The sequence below is a fragment of the Osmerus eperlanus genome, chromosome 27, assembly GCF_963692335.1.
Source record: "Osmerus eperlanus chromosome 27, fOsmEpe2.1, whole genome shotgun sequence".
In the NCBI taxonomy this organism is placed as follows: domain Eukaryota; kingdom Metazoa; phylum Chordata; class Actinopteri; order Osmeriformes; family Osmeridae; genus Osmerus; species Osmerus eperlanus.
Window position 1 is genome coordinate 873,012 of NC_085044.1, and position 23,816 is coordinate 896,827.

At 51.3% G+C, this 23,816-nt stretch overlaps 2 protein-coding genes across 7 annotated transcripts; both read right to left on the bottom strand.

The window, feature by feature from the left end:
* Nucleotides 1-331: 331 nt before the first annotated feature.
* LOC134013909 (G protein-activated inward rectifier potassium channel 3-like) lies at nt 332-5,960 on the bottom strand. Of its 2 annotated transcripts, XM_062453676.1 has the most exons (4): nt 5,820-5,960; nt 3,940-4,137; nt 2,533-3,862; nt 332-779 (listed from the first exon to the last, which is right to left on the bottom strand). In XM_062453676.1, the coding sequence occupies exons 2-4, from the start codon at nt 4,129-4,131 to the stop codon at nt 592-594; spliced, it is 1,710 nt and encodes a 569-aa protein (XP_062309660.1). In that variant the 5' UTR covers nt 4,132-4,137; nt 5,820-5,960; the 3' UTR covers nt 332-591. The 2 variants fall into 2 exon arrangements, with proteins under 2 accessions (XP_062309660.1, XP_062309661.1); XM_062453677.1 differs by lacking the exon at nt 5,820-5,960 and having other exon boundaries at nt 3,940-4,676.
* A 388-nt stretch (nt 5,961-6,348) lies between these two features.
* usp28 (ubiquitin specific peptidase 28) lies at nt 6,349-23,816 on the bottom strand. Of its 5 annotated transcripts, none has more exons than XM_062453526.1 (26): nt 23,634-23,816; nt 21,813-21,887; nt 21,614-21,737; nt 21,158-21,245; nt 19,782-19,944; nt 17,865-17,951; nt 17,608-17,745; nt 17,449-17,519; nt 17,282-17,358; nt 16,858-17,006; nt 16,637-16,764; nt 16,444-16,539; nt 15,924-16,112; nt 15,187-15,389; nt 14,915-14,985; nt 14,191-14,419; nt 13,519-13,812; nt 12,904-13,061; nt 11,073-11,339; nt 10,590-10,685; nt 10,335-10,513; nt 9,779-9,857; nt 8,194-8,273; nt 7,673-7,796; nt 7,387-7,582; nt 6,349-7,016 (listed from the first exon to the last, which is right to left on the bottom strand). In XM_062453526.1, the coding sequence occupies exons 1-26, from the start codon at nt 23,679-23,681 to the stop codon at nt 6,841-6,843; spliced, it is 3,585 nt and encodes a 1,194-aa protein (XP_062309510.1). In that variant the 5' UTR covers nt 23,682-23,816; the 3' UTR covers nt 6,349-6,840. The 5 variants fall into 5 exon arrangements, with proteins under 5 accessions (XP_062309510.1, XP_062309508.1, XP_062309509.1 ...); XM_062453524.1 differs by having other exon boundaries at nt 21,813-21,914; XM_062453525.1 differs by having other exon boundaries at nt 16,843-17,006; nt 23,634-23,815.

A 23,816-nucleotide genomic window follows, 5' to 3' on the forward strand; every position in this document is an offset into this window, starting at 1 on the left:
TATTTTTTTGTTCTATAGAGAGTCAGAAGTACGAAATAATGATCGGCTGAAAAACCTACTCCATGCACTTCGATTTCCACAAAGAGAACCGAAGATACAAAACGAGATGTGAAAATGACGATTTCCTGTACAGCCACAAGCGTTCCGATTACCCCCCAAAATTCAAAAGATCGTAACCTAATAATAGAAAACATTCAGATTTTTTTAGATGCACGATATCTTTAGTTATGAACATACATCATTCTTGTTACAGACTGGGGAAAAAAACCCAAAATAACCATTTAGGGTAGGATACAACTATTTGTATTAAACAAAGTTTCCTTTTTTTTTTGGTACACACAACGTAAAAATGATATTAAGCTAAATAATGTAAAATGGTGTTGGGATGAAAATGTAATCGTATGAAATGATTTTATTGAGTAATTGGACACCACGTATTATGAAAATGCTAAATGATGGAATAGCCTTGAATTGAGACGCATTCCTATAGCATTCAAGACATGATTTGAAGTAACTCTTCAAATAATATTTGAAATAACTCTTCAAAGTCTTTAAAGCGCGATCTGTTTATTTGATGTCCAGTATTCAGAGCTACAATACTACTTCATCCTCGCTCCTCTGTCTCGCACTGAGGGAAGACGTTTGCACTTCAAAGGTTTTGTCAAACGAACTGTAGTCCACGCGGAACGCCCCCTTCTCGAGAGACATGCAGGACTCGAATCGGTGACCCCATAATATCTCCTCCTCCGTGTAAGAAGTCCTGGCTTGGCACGTCATACCTGCAACCCAATTAAAGCAACATCACCAGTTGAATGCATTGCAAAGAGAGATGAGGATTAAACGCAGGGCCGGCCCAAGCCTTTAGGGGGCCTTAAGCAGAATTGATTTGGGGGCCCCTCCGAATTTGTATAATTACTATTAACATTTTTTTTTTTTTAATTAACCTTTTCATGTTCCTGTTAAATTTGCCTGAAAACGCCTAAACAGCATACCCAAAGTAAATTGGAAGCTGTTCTTGAACCATTTGGAGTACATGCATGTAAATGATCTCTTTTGAAAGCTGACACTCTGAAGTTATGTCCCCTGTTGTCAGGACCCCTGTCAGTCCTTCTAGTGTTGAGTAATAGAAGCTTGAACACAAGGAAAGTGAAAATTTCTATTTCCGCCTAGATTTTGTTTTGAAAACAGAGGCCTGAAGAGGCCTAGAGGTGGTAGGTATTATCTGGAAGACTAAATTGGACCACAGGTTGAAGCCTTACCCAATTCAAATCAAAAGTCAAACATAATACCACAATATATTCATATTTGACACATGTTTTTATAAGAGTACATCCAGGAATTTTCTAAAAGGGTCTTTTGGAGACTCCAAAATGACCCTTTGTAACCAAGGTCAAGGTCAAATAAAAAGGTATTATTTTTCATAATTGTTATCTCTGGCCCATCTCTGGTACTTAGAAATATCATATATAATAGCTAAATCCCTAATTAGTAATACTGAAACACAAAAACTGAAGCATGAACACATTGGAGTGCTTTATCTGATTCCAAGGATTGGCGCACAAAGAACACTGATTCTGTCAACCATATTGCGCAATCGACTGTTATTTTGAAGGCTCCACAGACGCATACAAATGAGGTATTGGCATTTTCAGCTAGCTGTCAGCTACAAGGCTAACGAGCTAATTTCAGAGCCAGTCGAAGCCAGTTCGAGAAATTTGTTTAGAACGAGTGTGGGGGGGGGGGGCGGGGGGGGGCAGGACGCACAGACCTAGTTGGCTTTAGAGGGCTGTCAACGGGGCATGGAAGCTCCTATTGGGTCGAACAAGGTGTCAATCAAAAGGGGAGGGTTCAACGGACATTTTGAGACCTTCATTTTGTAAATACTCCGTTGATAAATCGGAGAAAATAACACTTTTATGTGAACAAGTTGTTTCTTCCGTCGGCTAACTTGCATAATGAAACAAAGGATAATGGCTATTCATGAACGTAAAACATTGTATTTGGACGAATTACTTTACATGGTTAGATACTTTGAACCCTTGGGACTTACGCAGATCAAGTTTTGATGGCATGATTTGCACACCTGGACCTATTTGAACAACTTAGGGTGAGTACAACTTTTTTCTTTGGCATTGTTGAAGGAATGTTCACCGGAAAAAGACGTTGACTTTGCTTGCTATTGCGACTTGATCTTGAATTGGTTTATTTCAATGGAAGCACAAGAATCGTAGCTTTCCAACGATGTATAACATGTGTAGCGTCTAAAAAATATATTTTTTAGAATTTAGTGCGTCGTAACTGAGGAAGGGGGAGGCAGCATTTTTGTCTCGCGGGCGAAACAGGAGCGTAAACAGGTTAAGCTGTTATTTCATGTGCTCTTGGGGGCCCTCTGGTGTCCACGGGGGCCCTAAGCAGCCGCTTAGTTCCCTTCTGCCTTGGGCCGGCTCTGATTAAACGTATCTTAATATGGCTATCCTGGGAAAAGAAATCTGGTTCAGTTTAAAATGTTTTCGGAAGACTTAAAAAACAAACCTGACGCTTCTACAATCCCTTCGAGGATGATGATGATCTCGAACCTTTGTCTCTTCAGAGACTCTGCGCCTGTTTCCCAGAACGGACTGTTGTCGCTGATAACGTGGGTGATGGTCTGGGGCTCCACCAACAGCAGCCTGTCTCCCCCCGTGTCGTACCCCAGGTTGATTTCCGACTGCTCCAGGGGGATAAACTCGCCCTCTTTCGTCTGCCGGGACTTAATCAGCTTTGCTCTGATTTTGGCGTCTACCATGTGGCTCGCCCTCAGGTCTCCGATGCGGAACAGGAGACACAGCTTCTCGTCTCGCTCGGATATGACGCAGTGCTTGCTGAAGATCAGGGTCTGGGCTCTCTTCTGGGGCCGGGAGATCTTGACGAACATGCAGCCCACCATGAGAGCGTCGATGATGGATCCCACGATGGACTGTGCCATGAGGAGAACCACTCCCTCCATGCAGTTGGCCGTCACCATCCTGGACCCATAGCCGATGGTCCTCTGGCTCTCCACGGACAGGAGCAGGGCGGAGAGGAAGCTGTCCACGTTCTGGAAACAAGGCAGCCACTGCGGGTCGTTGACGTGGTTCACGTCGTCCCTCAGCCACGCGTCCAGGAAGTAGATCTCGGCGAAGGCCACCCACGTGACGATGTAACACATGGTGAAGACGAAGAGGAACCAGCGGTACTTCAGGTCCACCAGGGTGGTGAAGAGGTCGTACAGGAAACGGCTCTTGTGCTCGATGGGGCCCAGGTTCACCCGGCATTTCCCGTCCTTGGTGACGTAGCGCTGTCGCTGCTGCCGGCTCGCCGTGCCGTACGACGGGCGCTCGTCCCCGAGGAGTTTGCAGCGCTGCCGCAGAGCCTTGTCTCCGGGGACGCTGGCTGCCACGTCCTCGGGGCCGTGGTTGCCGTGGTCGCGCCCGGCCACAGAGGGACTGCTGCAGCTCCACTTGGAGCTGAAGCGCTTGATGTGGCGGCCGCGGTTGGAGCGATGGGGTTTGGGAATCTCTTCCGGCGCCTGTTCGAGCGGTTCGGTCTGGATGGCGAGCTGGCAGGCGTCCGGCTCGTGGGGGGGGTCCTCCGGGTCCTGCAGAGGGGCGGGGGCGTCCTGGGAGGGGGGCGTGGAGGGGGACTGCTGGAGGGATAAAGCTGGAATGTTGTCATAGTTGCTGGTGTTTGGGGCTGTGGGACTGGGGGCGACCCCCTGCTGGCTGGGGGCAACCCCCTGCTGAGACAGGAACATGGGGAAGTTGTAGTAGTTGTGGTTGCTTGTGTTTGGGATGATCGAGGCTCTTCTGGAGTTGTGCATTACCAGGGCGTTTTTTGTCTGGACCTAAAGCAAGACAAAGACGACATAAAAAGGATCTTTCACCTTTACGGACCTCTACAGGTATATCTAATCTACTGTACCTTCTTTGGGTATGGGGTGTAGCGGGTGGAGTCCGGGGGCGGTCTAGGGAGGTAGGCCAGTAAATGTTTCGCCGTCAAAGTCTGTGCCGGGGGAATAGAGTTCCTCCGAGCATCGATCCTCTGTAGACTCCTGTTGTCTCCGTCTTGTTCCTCCAGTAGTGCCTCTCTGCTGCTCATGGTGACAGACACCATCACTTCCTGTTTCAGCAAGAGAATCAGACTGAGTCGTAAGTACTGGGTTTACGATTCCACTGCAGATGGAACATGTTGGAATTAGATTAACAGGAGTAAGGGATTGATACAAAGACAAGCATGTCACGTCGGGATTAGAGTCGTATATCACACGAGGACATGTTGTTTGGTTGAGTGGTATGGAAGCAGATCAGTGATCATGTTTTGAAAGAATTCAGTTTGCCACATCCGGGATAGCAAGGTATTGCTTGCCTCAGACCTCTCTCCGAAGACCACAGGCTGTGATTGTATGACTGATCTGCATGGCTGCATGGCTGCATGTAAGACTGCCTGCAGGTACACCTGGATGAGAGGGGCTTGATGAGAGAGGTCAGTAAACATCTGAAGTCTTGGTACTCTCCGGTCCTCTCATGTGTCTTGGTTGAGAGATGACCAGAATACCAGACTAGGCCGTGGATGTGTGATGTAACAGGGTCACACTCACCAGATGGTCCTTCTGCACTAGCAACTATCATTCCTCACAAACAGCCCTCCCCTCCCATCCCCTCCCATCCCCTTCAGAGCGAGATCCTTGAAATAATCTCAGTCTGACTCTGGAGGGATATCATCGCCCTCATGTCATGCGGAAACTAATTAAATTTTGGAGATTATGACTGATCCTCTAAATTAATCTGGGAAAAACCAAGGAACATGGAGATGGATTTGAGGAGATTACAGACTTACTTGCAAGGGTTTAGATAATAACCTTTCCCAGATGTGGTCAAACAAACTGTGTACAGTTCCATGTGTACCGTAGTACGAGTGGCGGTCTGTGACTGTATAAAAACACCAGTAGTGGCATGCAGACAGTTGGACACACACCAATATTGGATCTGATGCCACAGAGAAGCAGATGCCTCAGGGGTCAAAAAGACAACCACACTAAAGTTTTCCACTCTCAACATATTTCTGTGCTGAGGAAATGAATAACAGAGTCGATGCATGAGCCCTGACAGTAAGCGGTGCAGGTGGAATTCAACAAACGTGCCGTTAAATTAAACTTTTCCCTTTAGTGTTGAGATTTACTTAGAGAAGGGCAGCGGCAGAGACATGTAGAGTATTGATTGATCCGAACCTCACTGAAGCTAGGGGTCATGCAGACAAATGTCAAATAACCAATTTATATAAAACAATTTATATTCTGCAATACTGAATACAAATGTAAGGAGGTACTGGATTTTACAAGTGTCACTTAAACTAAAAACCTCATGAAAACAGTATCTTGTAGGAATTTTTGATAACATAATTTTCATTTTAAATGGCTTTGATTCCACTTAATTATTCACGTAAATCTTATGCAATAAAATAGTTTAATCAATTGTTAAGTACAATTCTTAGATAATTTTAAGAAAAATACAAATTCCAAAACATTTGGTCTATCAACCGTAAACCACCAAATTTAAAATGTCAGATATCAAAAAGCATTTTCACTGTAACTCAGATTTTCCTTCTACAACTGAATTGAATAAATACTAGCAGAGAAACGATAATAAACTGAATTGCCAGAGCCACAGCACACACAAAAGAAAGAAACACCGCAGACAATTGGAACCCTTTCTGAAGGGGTCTGAAGGGCTGTTGGATTGATGACAAGAGAGATCACACACTGACACCAGAATAAGAGGGGTGAAGCAGCAACTTAACCCTACCTTCAGAGATGTCAGGTGTAGTCAGCAGCAGATCGTCATCCACGCGAGAGTTAGCAGCTGCTGAAGGGGAGAAAGCAGAGGTGGTTTATTCAGGCCGGGTGTTTCAGCGCCTCTACGATGATGACAAGTAAAACTGGCAGGGTGCCAAGTATCCAACTGAGAACTGAAGGGCAGCTTGTTGGCCTCCCCCCCTCCATCCCCCCTCCCTCCCCCCTCCATCCCTCCCCCCCTCCCCCCCTCCATCCCTCCCCCCTCCATCCCTCCCCCCCTCCATCCCTCCCCCCCTCCCTCCCTCCATCCCGGTTGTGTGCTTGTTTGAGGTTGTGTGCTTGTTTGAGGTTGTGTGTGTGTGTGCATGGCAGGGAGAAGGTATCGGACACCTTGGTTTTACATCCACTACAAAGCTTTGTAGACACACTAATTATTTTCCGACTAATCTTTATTGAAATGTTAGAATTTTGTAGCTGGAAATGAGAAAACTGAAAAAGGCAAATGACAGCAAAGCAAGAAATGAAGAAAGGCAGAGAAGGAAAGTTTAAAAGTTTATTGAGCTTCAACACAGATTGCAAGAAGTGGAAACACAGTAGGAGTGAAACGTACAAATCATTGAAAGAAACACAAACAGGGAGGTTTAGCGAAGCTTTGTTTCCAAGTCTCCAAGACCCTGTCTTCCACTGCAATCCTACAAAACTATAAAAATACTATTTATTTCACTTGTGCAGCTTGAAGTATAACCTGTCTGAGTTTTTACACGCTGCATTTAAAAACCTTTACGCACATTCAGGAAACACCGCCTGCCTTTCAGCTTTGCCTCAAGACAATCAGCATCAGTGTAGCAACGATTTCGTCTTAAAAAAAAGAATATATAGCGAAAGCACGTTTTAAAAGTCATATATATATAAAAAACTAACTTCACTATGAGTTGAAGTGTGTGGCACATATCTGGTGTCAGGCCTGGGTGTGGCGTTTCAGCTCCTGTTTGACCTTTGACCTTGCTGACCTCACGGGGCAAAGGGCAGCCTTACTTGACGCTCACGACGGCGCCGTCGTGGATGGACTCCATGACGGCGGCCAGCCGGCTGCAGAGGTCGTTAGGGGCGCTGGACCGGACTGTGGGAGGGTCCTTCAACACCACCGTCTCTGCTGAAGAGTCCAGAACTCTGGGGAGAAACTCTCCCAGCTTCTCCTGCAGGGAGTCTGGGGGAGGGAAGGAGGGAGGGATTTATACTTTCTGTCTAGAACACACACACACAGCCAGGCGACCCTCACACACACACACACAGCCAGGCGACCCTCACACACACACACACACACAGCCAGGCGACCCTCACACACACACACACAGCCAGGCGACCCTCACACACACACACACAGCCAGGCGACCCTCACACACACACACACAGCCAGGCGACCCTCACACACACACACACAGCCAGGCGACCCTCACACACACACACACAGCCAAGCGACCCTCACACACACACACACACAGCCAGGCGACCCTCACACACACACACACAGCCAGGCGACCCTCACACACACACACACACAGCCAGGCGACCCTCACCGTCCAGGTCCTGGCCCAGGTAGGAACACCACTGGTTGCGTATGGTCTCCATGGTGACCAGGTCGTCCTGCTCCAGTGCGTCCCGGCTCATCAGGTGCATGCAGGGAATCACTGCCTCGTTTATGATGGCCACGCCCTCCTCCACACCCTCCGCCTCCGCGGCCTTGAACAACACCGCTGCACTGTCATTCACCTCCTGGGGGGGAGAGCAGAGTAACAATGTCAGTCTGGATGAAGATGGAGCTAGAACAACTGGGTTGTCATCGGTGACAAGAGAACAGCTGACTTTAAGGCACTTCCTCCGGTAGAGAGCGATGAGGGTCTGGTCCACGCCCCTCCTCTCTCCTCTCCCCAGCAGGGCGGCGTTGCTCTGGTGGGCGTGGCACAGGTAGCTCAGCGCCTCCCGTGGCCTGGGGAACCATGACGACCAGGTGAGAGCAGATCAACACACAGAGGCCTTCACGCACACACACACACACACACACACACACACATTCACATTCACACATTCACACACACACATTCACACTCACACATTCACACTCACACATTCACACACACACATTCACACTCACACATTCACGCACGTACACACACACACACACACACACATTCACATTCACACACACACATTCACACTCACACATTCACACTCACACATTCACACACACACATTCACACATTCACACATTCACACTCACACATTCACGCACGTACACACACACACATTCCCATTCAGTGTAAACACACACGGACGAGCAAGGCTGGTCACGTAGGGCACAGACGGGTCGTCATGACAACACCTACTTCCCATGCTGGTAGTGTTCCAGTCCGGTCAGCAGGTAGGCACACACAGTCCTGAAGAGGCTGTAGTCATCATGCCACTGCTGTGACAGAGAGAGAGACAGGCAGACAGTGAGACAGGCAGACAGTGAGACAGGCAGACACACAGACAGGCAGACAGTGAGACAGGCAGACACACAGACAGGCAGACACACAGACAATGAGACAGGCAGACAGTGAGACAGGCAGGCAGTGAGACAGGCAGACAGTGAGACAGGCAGACACACAGACAGGCAGACAGTGAGACAGGCAGACACACAGACAGGCAGACACACAGACAGTGTGACAGGCAGACAGTGAGACAGGCAGACAAACAGACAGGCAGACAGTGAGACAGGCAGACAGACAAATAGGCAGACAGACAGATAGGCAGACAGACAGGCAGACAGTGAGACAGGCAGACAGTGAGACAGGCAGACAGACAGGCAGACAGTGAGACAGGCAGACAGTGAGACAGGCAGACAGTGAGACAGACAGGCAGAGAGTGCACAGGGTCAGCCAAGCCTAACATTATTATAACCCTTATTACTAACATCGGTTAACATCAGGTGTTCAGGGCCTGTCTGTGTACTGTACAGTAGCTGATGTGTAGACAGGTTCTGTGCCAATTACACATTCAGATCGGAACACTAGTGTGGTAAGTACAGATTACGTGGCGCAAAATGACACTTTAATGTAACTTTAATGATGAGGGAAAATATGAGGGCCTGGATGCATTCTGGGGTTAGGAGGGTGGGGTTTGGAGGGAAGGAAGGGAGGAGGTGGGCAGAGCGGAGGGAGGAGGTGGAGGGAGGAGGTGGAGGGTGGAGGTGGGCAGAGAGGAGGTGGAGGGTGGAGGTGGGCAGAGAGGAGGTGGAGGGTGGAGGTGGGCAGAGAGGAGGGAGGAGGTGGAGGGTGGAGGTGGGCAGAGAGGAGGGAGGAGGTGGAGGGTGGAGGTGGGCAGAGAGGAGGGAGGAGGTGGGCAGAGAGGAGGGAGGAGGTGGAGGGTGGAGGTGGGCAGAGAGGAGGTGGAGGGTGGAGGTGGGCAGAGAGGAGGGAGGAGGTGGAGGGAGGAGGTGGGCAGAGAAGAGGGAGGAGGTGGAGGGAGGAGGTGGGCAGAGAGGAGGGAGGAGGTGGGCAGAGAGGAGGTGGAGGGTGGAGGTGGGCAGAGAGGAGGTGGAGGGAGGAGGTGGGCAGAGAGGAGGGAGGAGGTGGGCAGAGAGGAGGGAGGAGGTGGAGGGTGGAGGTGGGCAGAGAGGAGGTGGAGGGTGGAGGTGGGCAGAGAGGAGGGAGGAGGTGGAGGGTGGAGGTGGGCAGAGAGGAGGTGGAGGGTGGAGGTGGGCAGAGAGGAGGGAGGAGGTGGAGGGTGGAGGTGGGCAGAAAGGAGGGAGGAGGTGGAGGGTGGAGGTGGGCAGAGAGGAGGGAGGAGGTGGGCAGAGAGGAGGGAGGAGGTGGAGGGTGGAGGTGGGCAGAGAGGAGGGAGGAGGTGGAGGGTGGAGGTGGGCAGAGAGGAGGTGGAGGGTGGAGGTGGGCAGAGAGGAGGTGGAGGGTGGAGGTGGGCAGAGCGTACCATGTACTCATCCATGTCCATGTCCTCAGGCTTGATGAGGCGCAGCTTGGAGCGTGCCTCCCTCATGATGCTGATCGCCCTGGAGACAGGAGACAGGACAGGAGACAGGAGAGGAGACAGGAGAGGAGACAGGAGAGGAGACACGTGAGGAGACAGGAGACACGAGAGGAGACAGGAGACAGGAGAGGAGACAGGAGACAGGAGAGGAGACAGGAGACAGGAGAGGAGACAGGAGAGGAGACAGGAGAGGAGACAGGAGACAGGAGAGGAGACAGGAGACAGGAGAGGAGACAGGAGACAGGAGAGGAGACAGGAGAGGAGACAGGAGAGGAGACAGGAGAGGAGACAGGAGACAGGAGACAGGAGAGGAGACAGGAGAGGAGACAAGAGACAGGAGACAGGAGAGGAGACAGGAGAGGAGACAGGAGAGGAGACAGGAGACACGACAGGAGACAGGAGACAGGAGAGAATTATCATAAAGAATGAAGGTTATCGTAAGTGTGTTTTTCAGGACAGATGCATTGTGGGGGACAGGTGTGTGTAGTTTTGTGCCGACCTGTCGTCAAAGCTGAGGTTGCGGTCGGTGAACTGCTCCAGCAGGGTGCGTTCCACCACCCGGTTGGGGGCCTGGTTCTGGAACAGGTAGACCAGGATGTGCTGCAGGCGCGGGTCCTCCTGGGGCGAAGCCTCTGTCTGGGACAGCTCCAGCAGGCGGGAGTACTCCTCGTGGAAGGCCTGGGGGAGGGGGGGAGGTTAGGGAGACATCTGGACACGTCTCTCTAAAGGTGGTGTGTGCTGCTTTGAGCCCCACCTTGATGAGCCCAGCCTCGGGGCCGTCCTGGTCGAAGGCCTGGCGGGCCTTGGCGATGGCCATGATGACTCCCTGCATGGCTGGGGTCAGCATCATCTGCACACATCACAACACTGGCTTACACACCACAATCAACAGCAGCCAGTCAGTCACCTTCGATGAAGAGACGGTGGTTTTAAAACGCTCTTGAAGGCTGTGATGAAATGCACACAATGACTTCATTCAGCTCAATGTGAGCGAAGATGTAATAAATCCTCTCTCTCTCCCCCTCTATCCCCCCTCTCTCCCCCTCTCTCTCCCCCCCCCCCCCTGCTTTCTCCCCCATCCCCTCCCCCCCCCCCCCCCTTCTCCCCCTCCCCCCCCTCTCTCCCCTCTCCCCTTCCTCTCTCCCCCCTTCTCCCCCTCCCCGCTTCTCCCCGCTTCTCCCCCTCCCCCGCTCCCCTCCTCTCCCCCCTCCCTCCCTCCCCCCCTCCCCCTCCTCACCTCCTCGTTGTATCCGTCTGCGTCAGCTCTCACCAGGATCCGGCCCACGTTGGGGATCTCCACCTCCGACACGGCGCTCTCCGACGTCTGCCTCCGCCGGCCCAGGACTGCCTCGCCTGACTCACCTGCCTCGCCCCCAGAGTCAGGCCCCGGGGGGCCCGCCTCGACCTCGCTGGCCTGGGGGTCTGTCTGGGGGGCGGGGGAGGAGGGGGAGGGAGGGGAGAGGGGGCGAGCGTCTTCTGTGAAACTCATCTCTGGAGGGGGAGGCTGGGGGAGGGGGGGGGGAGGAGGGAAGGGAGGGAAGGGAGGGGGGAGGGAGGGATTTAGAATCATTATAAAATGATATCGATGATAAGGTTATGGTTATGGTTTAGGTTATGCCATCTGCAGTATCAGTGATCAAGTCAGTGGTTTCGGATTCAGGACCAGTACCAAACAAGGCCACTAGAGGGCACATGATCCCCAGTAATGAGAAAGCAGCTTTCTCAGGTAGATCAGAGAGATCACTCAGTCTACAGGCCCTCTGCCACAAAAACAGGACAAAGCACCCAAACACAACGCTTATATAAGCTTATGTCATCAACATCACATTGTACGACCCACTTTCAACAACTAGACTACAGACGGAATCACCCAGTTAATCTCCATGTTACAGTTAGGTCTCATGCACACAAACACACACACACACACACGCACACACACTCGGGTCAGACATTCGACAGACAACGTTTTTCGATCATTCCCAGAAACACCCTGAGATCCTTCCCATGCCAGAGCAGAACCTTCCCAGGCCAGAGCAGAACCTTCCTGGGTCAGAGCAGAACCTTCCCAGGCCAGAGCAGAACCTTCCTGGGTCAGAGCAGAACCTTCCTGGGTCAGAGCAGAACCTTCCCAGGCCAGAGCAGAACCTTCCTGGGTCATAGTAGAACCTTCCCAGGCCAGAGCAGAACCTTCCTGGGTCAGAGCAGAACCTTCCTGGGTCGGAGCGGAACCTTCCTTGGTCAGAGCAGAACCTTCCCAGGCCAGAGCAGAACCTTCCTGGGTCAGAGGAGAACCTTCCTGGGTCAGAGCAGAACCTTCCCAGGCCAGAGCAGAACCTTCCTGGGTCAGAGGAGAACCTTCCTGGGTCAGAGCAGAACCTTCCCAGGCCAGAGCAGAACCTTCCCAGGCCAGAGGAGAGACTCCAGCCTGGCGCTGGTCTCTCTCTGTCTCCCCCTGCAGCTAGGGGGGAGGGGTGGAACAGGGTAGTTCAACACTTCGTGAACTCTCTGACCAGACACTGGGTCTCTCACCTGACCCCCCCACCCCCACCACCATATCTGCCACCTGAGCATGGGGAATGTAAAGATGGCTGGCAGAGCTCAGTGCCCTTCAGACAGGAGGGAGGGTGGAGGGAACTCGACTACATTCACATAAATAACAAGCGCACAATAACAAATTAGGTGAAAACACGAACACAAACATAAACTCCCAACCCGTGGACCCAGGACTGCAGGGTTCCAACCCAGGTCAGGGACACACAAGGACAAACACACACAACCGGGTACACAACATGGGGTTTTGTTAGTTTATTAGGACACACACTACTACTAATACCAGTGACTCAGGCTATCATTATGCTGAAAACACATCTGCTAGCACCTCGGGAGCAGTACCATGCAGGAGGACTAACAAGCAACACTTGTGTATATAGAACACATGGCCTAGATCGTCTGTGACCTATATACCTAACAGCCCCTCTCCACTCTCTACAAAGATGCACACACACAGACACACATACACACACTGATACACCCACACAGCCCCCCCCCCCCCCCCCCCACACACACACCTGGCTGTGCGCCTCCTTCCCAGGGGCCCCAGGGGGTGCAGCAGCAGGCAGGTCGCTCCCAGGGCTGGGGGTCTGGCTGGGGGGGGCAGCAGCAGGCAGGTCGCTCCCAGGGCTGGGGGTCTGGCTGGGGGGGGCAGCCTCCGGCGGGGTGGGGGCTTCTAGACGAGCGCCGGGAGAAACAGCTCATCAACGCCACAGTTTCGTATTTTAACAGATGCTTTTAACTTCAGCAACACACACATAGAGAATGTAAATATAGAAGGCCAACTGTTAGGTGTATAGGGAGTATACACAAGTATGTCTTCGGTTTGTGGGGGTTGATTGATGTAATCAGTTGGTACATAAACGCCAGAGTGATACACTTCCTATTTAAAGACCTAGCTGTGTTAGTGTAACTCCACATGGACTTTCACCCTCACCAACCAGATTTGTGACATCTAAAATCCAGGCTGAAGCCTTACCACAGCGGCCTGGGTTCAAATCCGGCCTGGGGCGTGCTGCATGTCCTTGCTTCTCTCTCTCTCTCCCTGCCTTTCCTGTCACGCTTCTCTTATAAACTGTCCATCACAGCATAAAGAAAGACCCCAAAATACATCCTCAAAGTTCAGGACAAACCTTCAGGCTCCTTCACCGGCTCCACCACCGGTTCCTCCTCCGTCACCGGGCTCTGTTCCGGCTCCGCCCCCAGAGGCTCTCCTGTCGCAGGGGCGGGGCTTGTGGGTCTGGAGGATGTGGACGGGGCGGCCACGCCCCCCTCCTCCCGCGTGATTGGCTGCTGGCAGCACTGCTCCTCCCACTCTCGGAGCTCCAGCTGGAAGCAGCGGTTGTCCTCGCGGACGTAGCGCCGCAGCGCGGGCGGCAGCGAGTCAAGCCCCTGCAGGACCTGACCCGTCTCATCATCCGTGTCCTCTGAGGGAGAGGAAGTGACAGCATAAACACAACGATTTAGATCAAACTGACGCTGAGTAACATCATCTAAACAGCTCTCAAGAGGATGCCCCTGAGGGCATCTGAGAACACAGACACTGGTCTGTATGTTAGAAGTTACTATGGAGACCGGTCGTTATATATAAATGTAAAGGAATAGTTAACAAATGTATGAACTTTCCCGACAGTTCATACATTTTCCGATATCCCCTTCCTTGTGCCAAGCTACACACCCTACTGTGCATCTCTACCCACGTGACATCTCCCGTAAACTAGTCCCTCCGTGCACCGAGGCGGAGGGACGCGTCCCTCCGTGCACCGAGGCGGAGGGACGCGTGGGTTACCCGCGGGCGCGGCTACCTGAGATGAGGCTGGGCCTCCTGTCGTCGATGTACATGAGGCAGTAGGCGCTGGCGTTGGTCATCCCTCCGTAGGAGTCTCGCACCAGCTCCTCCCAGGACGCCTCGCTGACCAGGACGTCGTTGTACTTCATCCAGCGCTGGCCGGCGTGGTCATAGATGTAGGCCCAGTAGTGTCCGGCTGACGCCTGCCCCTCGTGGACCAGCACCGCGTGGAGCCGGTACGGCACCTGCAAGCAGCAAAACCACCCATGATAACTACCGATAATAAATACTGATGATAACCACCTACGATAATAATAATGATAACCACGGATGATAGATACTGTCGATAACCCTTAATGATAACCAATGCCGATAATCACTATACAAAGTCGTTTGTATAGTGATTATCTGGGTGATTATCTGGGTTTAAGCCTAACACGTTCCACAACGTGTTAGGCTTAAACCCAGAGCATTACAAGTGGTCTGACAGACAGTGTTATGTTGGACCTGACATGGTGCTGTGTCGGTGTGTGACACACCTGTGTGGAGACACAGACAGGGATGAGAGTGGCCCTGGCTGGCCTAGAGGACCCGCATGGGGTGGAGGTGTGTGTGGGTGTGGAGGTGTGTGTGGGGGTGGAGGTGTGTGTGGGGGTGGAGGTGTGTGTGGGGGTGGAGGTGTGTGTGGGGGGGAGGAATCAGTCTGATGGACAGGGTTAGACGAGAGACGAGGATCCTACCTGACAGAGGCTGTTATCACAGTACATGCCCTCCAGCGCTTGACTGACCCTGTCGATGCTGGCCTTTAGTTCTGAGAACACACACACACACAAATGCAGAGTGAGACACACACAGATCTATTTAGTGCACCTGCGGCAAGTACACACAAACACACACACTCAGACTTTCCAGACATAACATGGTAACTGCTACTCAATGCAGCCAAGCTTCACTGGAAGAAGAATGATGATAGAGATGAATAATGTGGTTGGTTCAGACGGCTTCAGATTACCGTTCATGTTGTTCTCCACCTCGCTCCTCCAGCGAATGAGGCAGGCCTTGATGGAGCGCAGCTCCTCCTCCGACACACTGTGGGGGGCGGGGTGAGGGGGCATGTCCATGGGGGGCCGGCACTGGGTGAAGGGCTTGTAGATGGGGGTCCTCTGCTGGCACGAGGAGGAGTCCGAGGACCCGGGGGACCCGGGGTCAGGGTGGCTGGAGAGATGCCGGCAAGATAAAAACTGTTTTTTTTTATCTATTGATCAATAATCAATCTCTTACATCATTTCTATGAGAGTCCTGTAATTACATCATACAATAATGCTAACAAGGTACTGCTACGCTTCACAACCTTTTGTGAGTTTTTCTATAAACTTCTATTGACTCTGCCCTCCCTGATGGTGAGGAGGGACACCAGGAGGACCAGAGCTGTGCTGAAGCTGCTTCACAAGGGGAAGCTTCTCCCTTCTCAGGAGCGTGTTCATGGGGTCACACACACCGCAGGAACACAGCGCAGCATATTTACTCTGGAGGGCCTGACCCGGAGGTTGAGTAAGCACTCGAAACGCAAGAAAGCACTTGATTGAGCAAGCAGCAGAAACCGGAAGCTTCTCAATTCCGAGTATGGACCACTGAGATGCAGGAAGGCAGGATGTGTTTACCGGGCTGGCTTCACACACGCCCCAACGTCGACAACTCAAAGGAAACCGAAAAGATTGAATTAAAAGCCCCAAGGGTGGGGGTGCTTACGTGCTGTCGTCAGGGTGGGGGTCGAGGTGTGGGGGGCCCGGGGGGCCCTGGGGCGTGGGGGAGGAGGAGGCCTGCCTCACATCCTCGGCTGGGGACAAGCTGGTGGGCTTGGTGGTGGCAAACTCCAGCATGTACTGGAGCATATCGGCCAGGGGGTACTTAGCAGGCCCTGAGCCATAGTTCTTATAGCTGGAGAGAGGTTATACACAGTGAGGCCAGGCTGGAACTGGATATTACAAAAACAATATGTCACACAACTAAAAATAGAGACTGAGGGAGGGAGAGAGAGAGAAAGAGAGAGGAACAGAGAGAAAGAGAGAGAGGAACAGGGAGAAAGAGAGAGGAACAGGGAGAAAGAGAGAGAGAGGAACAGAGAGAAAGAGAGAGAGGAACAGGGAGAAAGAGAGAGAGGAACAGGGAGACAGAGAGAGAGAGAGAGAGAGAGAGAGAGAGAGAGAGAGAGAGAGAGAGAGAGAGAGAGAGAGAGAGAGAGAGAGAGAGAGAGAGAGTGTAAACTCACCACTCCAGTTTCTGCTGCAGGACGGTGAGTTGCTCCTTCAGTCTCCTCACCTCTCCTCGTCTGTCGTGGGTCTGTTGGACGTTTTTGTGAAGGTATCTGCTCAACACACATCCAGCAGAGGGAAAAACACCTGGTCAAATCTAGCACATGGGCAGCCAACAGACCTGAGGTGGTGTGGGCCCATGTTCTGCACCTGTCCATGTAAATAATCTGAGGGAACTCCAGCTTTTTGTGAATCTTCTCTGGGCGACCGAGCTGGGTGTTGAACTCAAACCTGGACAGTTCAAAGGTCAGGACAGGCGGTAGCTTTGAGAACCATCTCTGCAACAGAGAAACATCACGTCTGTTTATTTTTAACACTCTGCAACATAGACATTGTTTTATTGTGATTTTTTTTACCTGGAAGTTGCTCACCTCCCTGCCAAACGTAATGGTTTGATCCGAGTGCAGAGCTTCGATCTCCCCCTCCAGCATGGCACCTTCCAGACACTCGTCCAGGTTGTTGAAACCATTCACTTGCAGGGGGTACTGACCAAACTGCTCAATATTGGACAAGGTTTTACCTAAATATTCAAATACACAACGTACAACTGAGCACAGTGTAGATTTTTTCGTCCCGTGTGTAATAGACCCTGGATTATTTCCAGACGCACAAAAATCATATTTCTCTCATGTTAAATCCATAGATTAGGGACTCAATTTGATCTTTGAAATTGTTGCATATTGCATTAATACCTCTGTTACCAAATATTTGTTCAGAAGTGGAAGAGGTGTGATCTAATTTGTAATTAGATGATGAGTCTTTCATGACAGAGAAAAACATGTTATTGCCACTCACCATCAAGGGTTCTCTCCGCTACAAACGTCCCGTAGAACAGCTGAACCATGGGGTTCTCCTGCTTATCCTCAGGGTTCCTGAACACAAGATATCATGTCAGAACAGAACATCAACATAACAAACACAACGTCAGCCTCTTTCTGAAGTGATGTCGAGCCCAGACTTACTTCCCATTGGCTGCCAGCTGAAAGGCATCCTCCAGCCAGTCTAGCAGCTTGTGTGTGAACTCACTCACATCCTAGAACAAACAAGAGACAAGTTACAGCAGACAAGTGTGTGTGTGTGTGTGATTGCGTGTGTGTGTGTGTGAGTGTGTGTGTGTGTACCTGCTGGGCCTCGCTGGACCTGAAGGCCTCTCTGAGCAGGTCGACGGCGGCGGAGGGATCTATGAACCTGCGTGATGATCCCAACAGGAGGGAGAACAGGCAGCGCAGCTCCTGCATGAAGGCTACGTTCCTCTTGTCCTGTCACACACACACACACGTCAGATGACAGCACACACACACATACAGATACACACAAACACAGGCATGTCAGATGACAGCACCCTCACACTCATACCCATCTCCTGTGCTCCACTTACAGAGTGGCTCTTGCATTTCTCCAGCAGGCGTTCTGTCAGACAGTAGTTCAGAACCAGCCGGCGGAACACTGGCAGGTGGAATAGGGACTGAAACACAAACACAGCTGGGTTACTGTGGCCTGGGTTACTGTAGCCTGGGTAACTGTGGCCTGGGTTACTGTGGCCTGGGTTACTGTGGTCTGTGTTACTGTGGCCTGGGTTACTGTGGCCTGGGTAACTGTGGCCTGGGGTACTGTGACCTGGGTTACTGTAGCCTGGGTTACTGTGGCCTGGGGTACTGTGACCTGGGTAACTGTAGCCTGGGTTACTGTGGCCTGGGTTACTGTTTTGGTGTTTAGTTCAGTACCAGTCAAAAGTTTGGTTTGGTACTGTATGTATGTGGACACAGATAAAGACTTTTATGCAATATTTACAGACTTCTGCATAGTCATCTACAAACCAGATAGACATATTCACCTACTAATACCAAGGACAATATCATATTTCATGTTCCCCAGGAAATGAAACAATACCTTATCTCACATTTAACAGTAAAGTGATCTAAGATAAACCGCAGAAACACGAGCTGTCTTCCAAACATGGCCACTTAGTCTCAATCAGATACCAAAACATCATCAGTGTTTCACAAAGCAGAAAGTTCAACCTCACGACCTTTAGCATTCCAGACTTCTCCCTCTCACGTAATTAGTCGTATCTTCTAATGATATTTCCTTGGGGTTTTTGAGCTCCTAATCGATATCGGGGCATATCTGAACCAAATCAAGACGAACGAGGCCTCCTAAACGAGGGTCTAATCTAGCGACATAAACTCATTCCAGCCCGGCTGCAGAGTTCATCGCTCTCTCTATCATCACAACACTGTGCTATTTAATTACCCCCTCGCAGTCTATCAATATCAATGAAGGCTTGAGTTTCAGTGGAGCTACCTGATAGGTTGGGCTAAATTCAGTCTGGAATGGACTCTAAATAGAATTAGGAGAAATCGAGAAGCTTTTTGCGTTGGGAAAGAAAAGCCCACGCCTCATCTTCCCCAGGCTTCCTGACGGTCCAGCTAACTTCGTTTGCACACTAAAGGTTGGTTAGCGACAACAAGTTGAAACGTGATCCTCAGAAATGTTTGCTTTAGTTGAGAAGCCAAGCAGAGAACACAGACAGGGTTTTTAAAGTATAAGATTGCAGCAGTTGGACACAAACCGACAAGTGTTTTGTTTTAATTTATTCTTGGGGTAATGTCTCCTTTCTCGTCCTACCAGATTTCTAAAAAGGTTTCTGAAAGGTGACTGAGAGTATAATGTGGTTGTCACATGCTCAAGCTAATTAGTCAGTGTATAAAAAGCAGAGGTCATATTTCCTTGACAAGATGTGTCCGATATAATTTGCAGGCCGAAGCAAAAAACAATATACCTCTCAACTTTTCAATCAGCGAACTTCCTCTGGGGGTTTAGAAGACACTTGTACATCATTGAGTCACTGCATCTTCTGAGTATGGTCCTCAAGTCCTTTATTAACTCAGTTTTAGTTAACTATTTGTATTTGTCGATTTACAACGTTCTTAGAGTTGAAGAGAAAGGGGGTCAGATGGCTGAGCGGTTAAGGAGTCGAGCTATTAATCAGAAGTTTGCTGGTTCGATTCCCAGCAGTGCAAAATGACATTGTGTCCTTGTGCAAGGCACTTCTCCCTTCTTGCCTCGGGGGGAATGTCCCTGTACTTACTGTAAGTCGCTTTGGATAAGAGCGTCTGCTAAATGTAATTGTAAGCTACAACACACACACACCGGTGGCTTCTAAACCCAAGAGGACGCTCCTCGCTCCTCGCTCCCTCTCACTCCCCTGTCTTTCTCTAACTGTCCCAATCCCCAAACAAAGAAGCAGAAAAGGCCCGAGCCAGCCAGGTGTTCCAGGTGCAGGCCAGCTCACCTGGATGACGGCGCTGAACCAGCAGGTGTTGCCTATGTTGCGGAGCCCCACAGGCCAGCCCTCCTGACGGAGCCAGTCGGCAGGGCTGCAGCTCTCTCCCTGGGCCTCGCACCTCTTCCTCTTCACCCGGGCAGCGCTGTCCTCCGCGCTCGCCTCCAGAGCCCTGGGACACAGCAGGACTCAGTGACACGGGAACTCACCTTCACGCTCACCAGGGTCTGACCAGAGCGTACCTGGGGAGGTCTGACAGAGCGTACCTGGTGAGGTCTGACAGAGCGTACTTGGTGAGGTCTGACAGAGCGTACCTGGTGAGGTCTGACAGAGCGTACCTGGTGAGGTCTGACAGAGCGTACCTGGTGAGGTCTGACAGAGCGTACCTGGTGAGGTCTGACAGAGCGTACCTGGGGAGGTCTGACAGAGCGTACCTGGTGAGGTCTGACAGAGCGTACCTGGTGAGGTCTGACAGAGCGTACCTGGTGAGGTCTGACAGAGCGTACCTGGTGAGGTCTGACAGAGCGTACCTGGGGAGGTCTGACAGAGCGTACCTGGTGAGGTCTGACAGAGCGTACCTGGTGAGGTCTGACAGAGCGTACCTGGGGAGGTCTGACAGAGCGTACCTGGTGAGGTCTGACAGAGCGTACCTGGGGAGGTCTGACAGAGCGTACCTGGGGAGGTCTGACAGAGCGTACCTGGTGAGGTCTGACAGAGCGTACCTGGGGAGGTCTGACAGAGCGTACCTGGGGAGGTCTGACAGAGCGTACTTGGTGAGGTCTGACAGAGCGTACCTGGTGAGGTCTGACAGAGCTCCCCAGGTACGCTCTGTCAGACCTCCCCAGGTACGCTCTACTTGGTGAGGTCTGACAGAGCGTACTTGGTGAGGTCTGACAGAGCGTACCTGGTGAGGTCTGACAGAGCGTACTTGGTGAGGTCTGACAGAGCGTACCTGGGGAGGTCTGACAGAGCGTACCTGGGGAGGTCTGACAGAGCGTACCTGGGGAGGTCTGACAGAGCGTACTTGGTGAGGTCTGACAGAGCGTACCTGGGGAGGTCTGACAGAGCGTACCTGGTGAGGTCTGACAGAGCGTACTTGGTGAGGTCTGACAGAGCGTACCTGGTGAGGTCTGACAGAGCGTACTTGGTGAGGTCTGACAGAGCGTACCTGGTGAGGTCTGACAGAGCGTACCTGGGGAGGTCTGACAGAGCGTACCTGGTGAGGTCTGACAGAGCGTACCTGGTGAGGTCTGACAGAGCGTACCTGGGGAGGTCTGACAGAGCGTACCTGGTGAGGTCTGACAGAGCGTACCTGGGGAGGTCTGACAGAGCGTACCTGGGGAGGTCTGACAGAGCGTACCTGGGGAGGTCTGGCTGGTACGTACCTGGTGAGCTCCCTCTCCTCCTCCTGTTCCTCCTGGGACTGCTGCAGGCTCAGTTCTATGGCGGTCTGGAGGTCGTCTTTAGGGGGGGCTGCAGACAAGGATGGACCATCAACACACACGCCTCCCTCCCACCTCTCCTCCTCTCCCTCTCCTCCTCTCCCTCCCACCTCTCCTCCTCTCCCTCTCCTCCTCTCCCTCCCACCTCTCCTCCTCTCCCTCCCACCTCTCCTCCTCTCCCTCTCCTCCTCTCCCTCCCACCTTTCCTCCTCTCCCTCTCCTCCTCTCCCTCCCACCTCTCCTCCTCTCCCTCTCCTCCTCTCCCTCCCTCCCACCTCTCCTCCCCTCCCTCTCCTCCTCTCCCTCCCTTCCTCCCTCCCTCCCACCTCTCCTCCCTCTCCTCCTCTCACTCACTTCTTCCATCCCCTCCTCTCCCTTCTTCCCCCAGATGAATCCTACCTTTCCCCTCGTCCCAGGCCCCCTGGTGGGCGTCAGCGGCGGTGAGCTCCCTGGCTCCCTGGTCCTCCCCTGCAGACTGAGCGGTTAGCAGTCCCACGGCATGGCTGATGTCCCCCTGGCTGGCCTGGAGAGGACACACACACACGGGGTTACCTCCCGCAGGGGCCGGGGGTCTGGGGGTGAAGCGAGTGCTACTCACGCTCAGGGCTGTGTGGAGGAGCTGGGCGTCCTGGATCCCTGTGATCTCTCTGAGCTGGTTGATCAACATCTGGCTCTTGGAGGCAGAACCAGGAGAGACAGGCTGTTAGAACACAGACACAAAGTCAACTCAACGTTTTAGACCAGACATTCCCGACCTTTTCCACTTTGCGGCCCACTTGCATAGCTCAAATATTTCCGCGGCCGCCCAACACATCCGTTCACTTATCACACGTTTAACAACACCACAGTTCGCTTTCACGGCTAAATGTATTTGAGCGATCAAAGAACACAAAGTGTCCATCAGTCCCACAGTAAGCACATATTGTGAAGAGAGGTAACCGGCGTAACTATCACGGCCAGGCCAGATCTAGAACTTCCGGTGAAGTTAGAAACGTGATTTTTAATAACCAGAACAGGTTGTTAACCCTTAGTTATTGCTCTCTTATTAACCCTACACTCAGATTGCGCTTCTCGCTTTTTTTCATCGACCGATAACAGGTCGCCCTCACAGAGATCTCTCCCGTTTCCATATTTTTGTTAGAAACTGAAAAAGGCATGTTACATTACATAGGGAACAAATATGACAGACCAATTATTTATGTGAGTTAACATTAACGACTAGCAAACAAGCTGATCAATAATTGAGTACATTATAATGTAGATACAAATTTCGCCTCCAATTTGGAGCCAAAGAAATTGAAATTGCAACATCCGGAGTACCAAGGTACTGCTGGCCTCAGACCGGACCTCTCTCCTCAGACCCCAGGCTGTGATTGTATGACTGATCTGCATGTGTGCATGTATGACTATCAAGACGACCCTGCCACCTTAGTCTTCAGTGACTCATCTAAAGGTAACCGATGTTCAATCAGCCTAAATCCAGCGTGTCATGCAGCCAGGCAGACATGCTAGCCCAGCCCTACACAGCTAGATGAATATGGACCAGCTGGGGGCTATATAAAGTTTCCTCTCTGCACTAGCAGCTGGAAATGTCAGAGTAACTTTGTCAAGACAACCAGACGACCCCCCCCTCTCTCCCTGCGCACAAACACACACACACACAAACACACACAGCGAACTGGGAGGAGGCAGACTTATATGGAGAGCTGGGATGTGTGTGATCTCTCTCTCTCAGTCAGGCTCTATTTTGGGCCCTTGACATGGATAGCAGCGCTTCTGTTATCATTCCACTCACCATGCCTCTGGGACTTGACTGACACAAGCAGTGGGTGTTTCTAACAGGCCCAGAAAACAGACATTTACACAAACACACACACACACACACCAAACATCTCTTGGTTGTGAACAAAAACTCAGGTGGAGGTCATTCCTTGTTGGAGAAGTCTGGGGAATGCAAGCAGTTTGGATGAAGAAGAGCCTTCGATGTTTACAACTTCATTTATATTCTTGATGTAAAGTCAGGCTTTTAGGCAAGCTCCACTCCCTGTAAGGTCTTTTGTATCCCTTTTTCATAAATTAAAGCAAAGGTAACACGCCCATAGCCTATGATTTGGGGACTTAAATATTACATAATTACTGTATTGATGGTCGGTCCAGTATGACCTGGTTAGTGGAACAAAACACAGATACAGCCGACATGACGTGTTGGGCCTTTCTTCGGGTATCTAGTTAAGTATTATTAGTCGTTACCAACTGTAAATGAACGTCAAACACCGCCCACATTAAAATACATTTTGTATTTTCTCCTTATCACTAAAATAGTTGTAAGAAGTAAGAGTGTTTTTGGTTAGTTGCTGTTGACTTTCACGTGCAAGGTTAGATCATAAATGAACTTGTTGCACCCTGGTTCTGAGCTCACCGAATTCGTTGAGTTCTCTCCATGTTCAATCTGCTGTTCGACTCTCATGGCAGCAGAGGCCGAATATCTTGATGTTTTTCCTTAGTTCCTATAGTCCCGAGTCAGACTTACTCCATCTGTCAAACACCCACACACGAACCAGGAGAGCCTGCGCTTCTTCGCATGTCAAAGAAAAACCGGGAG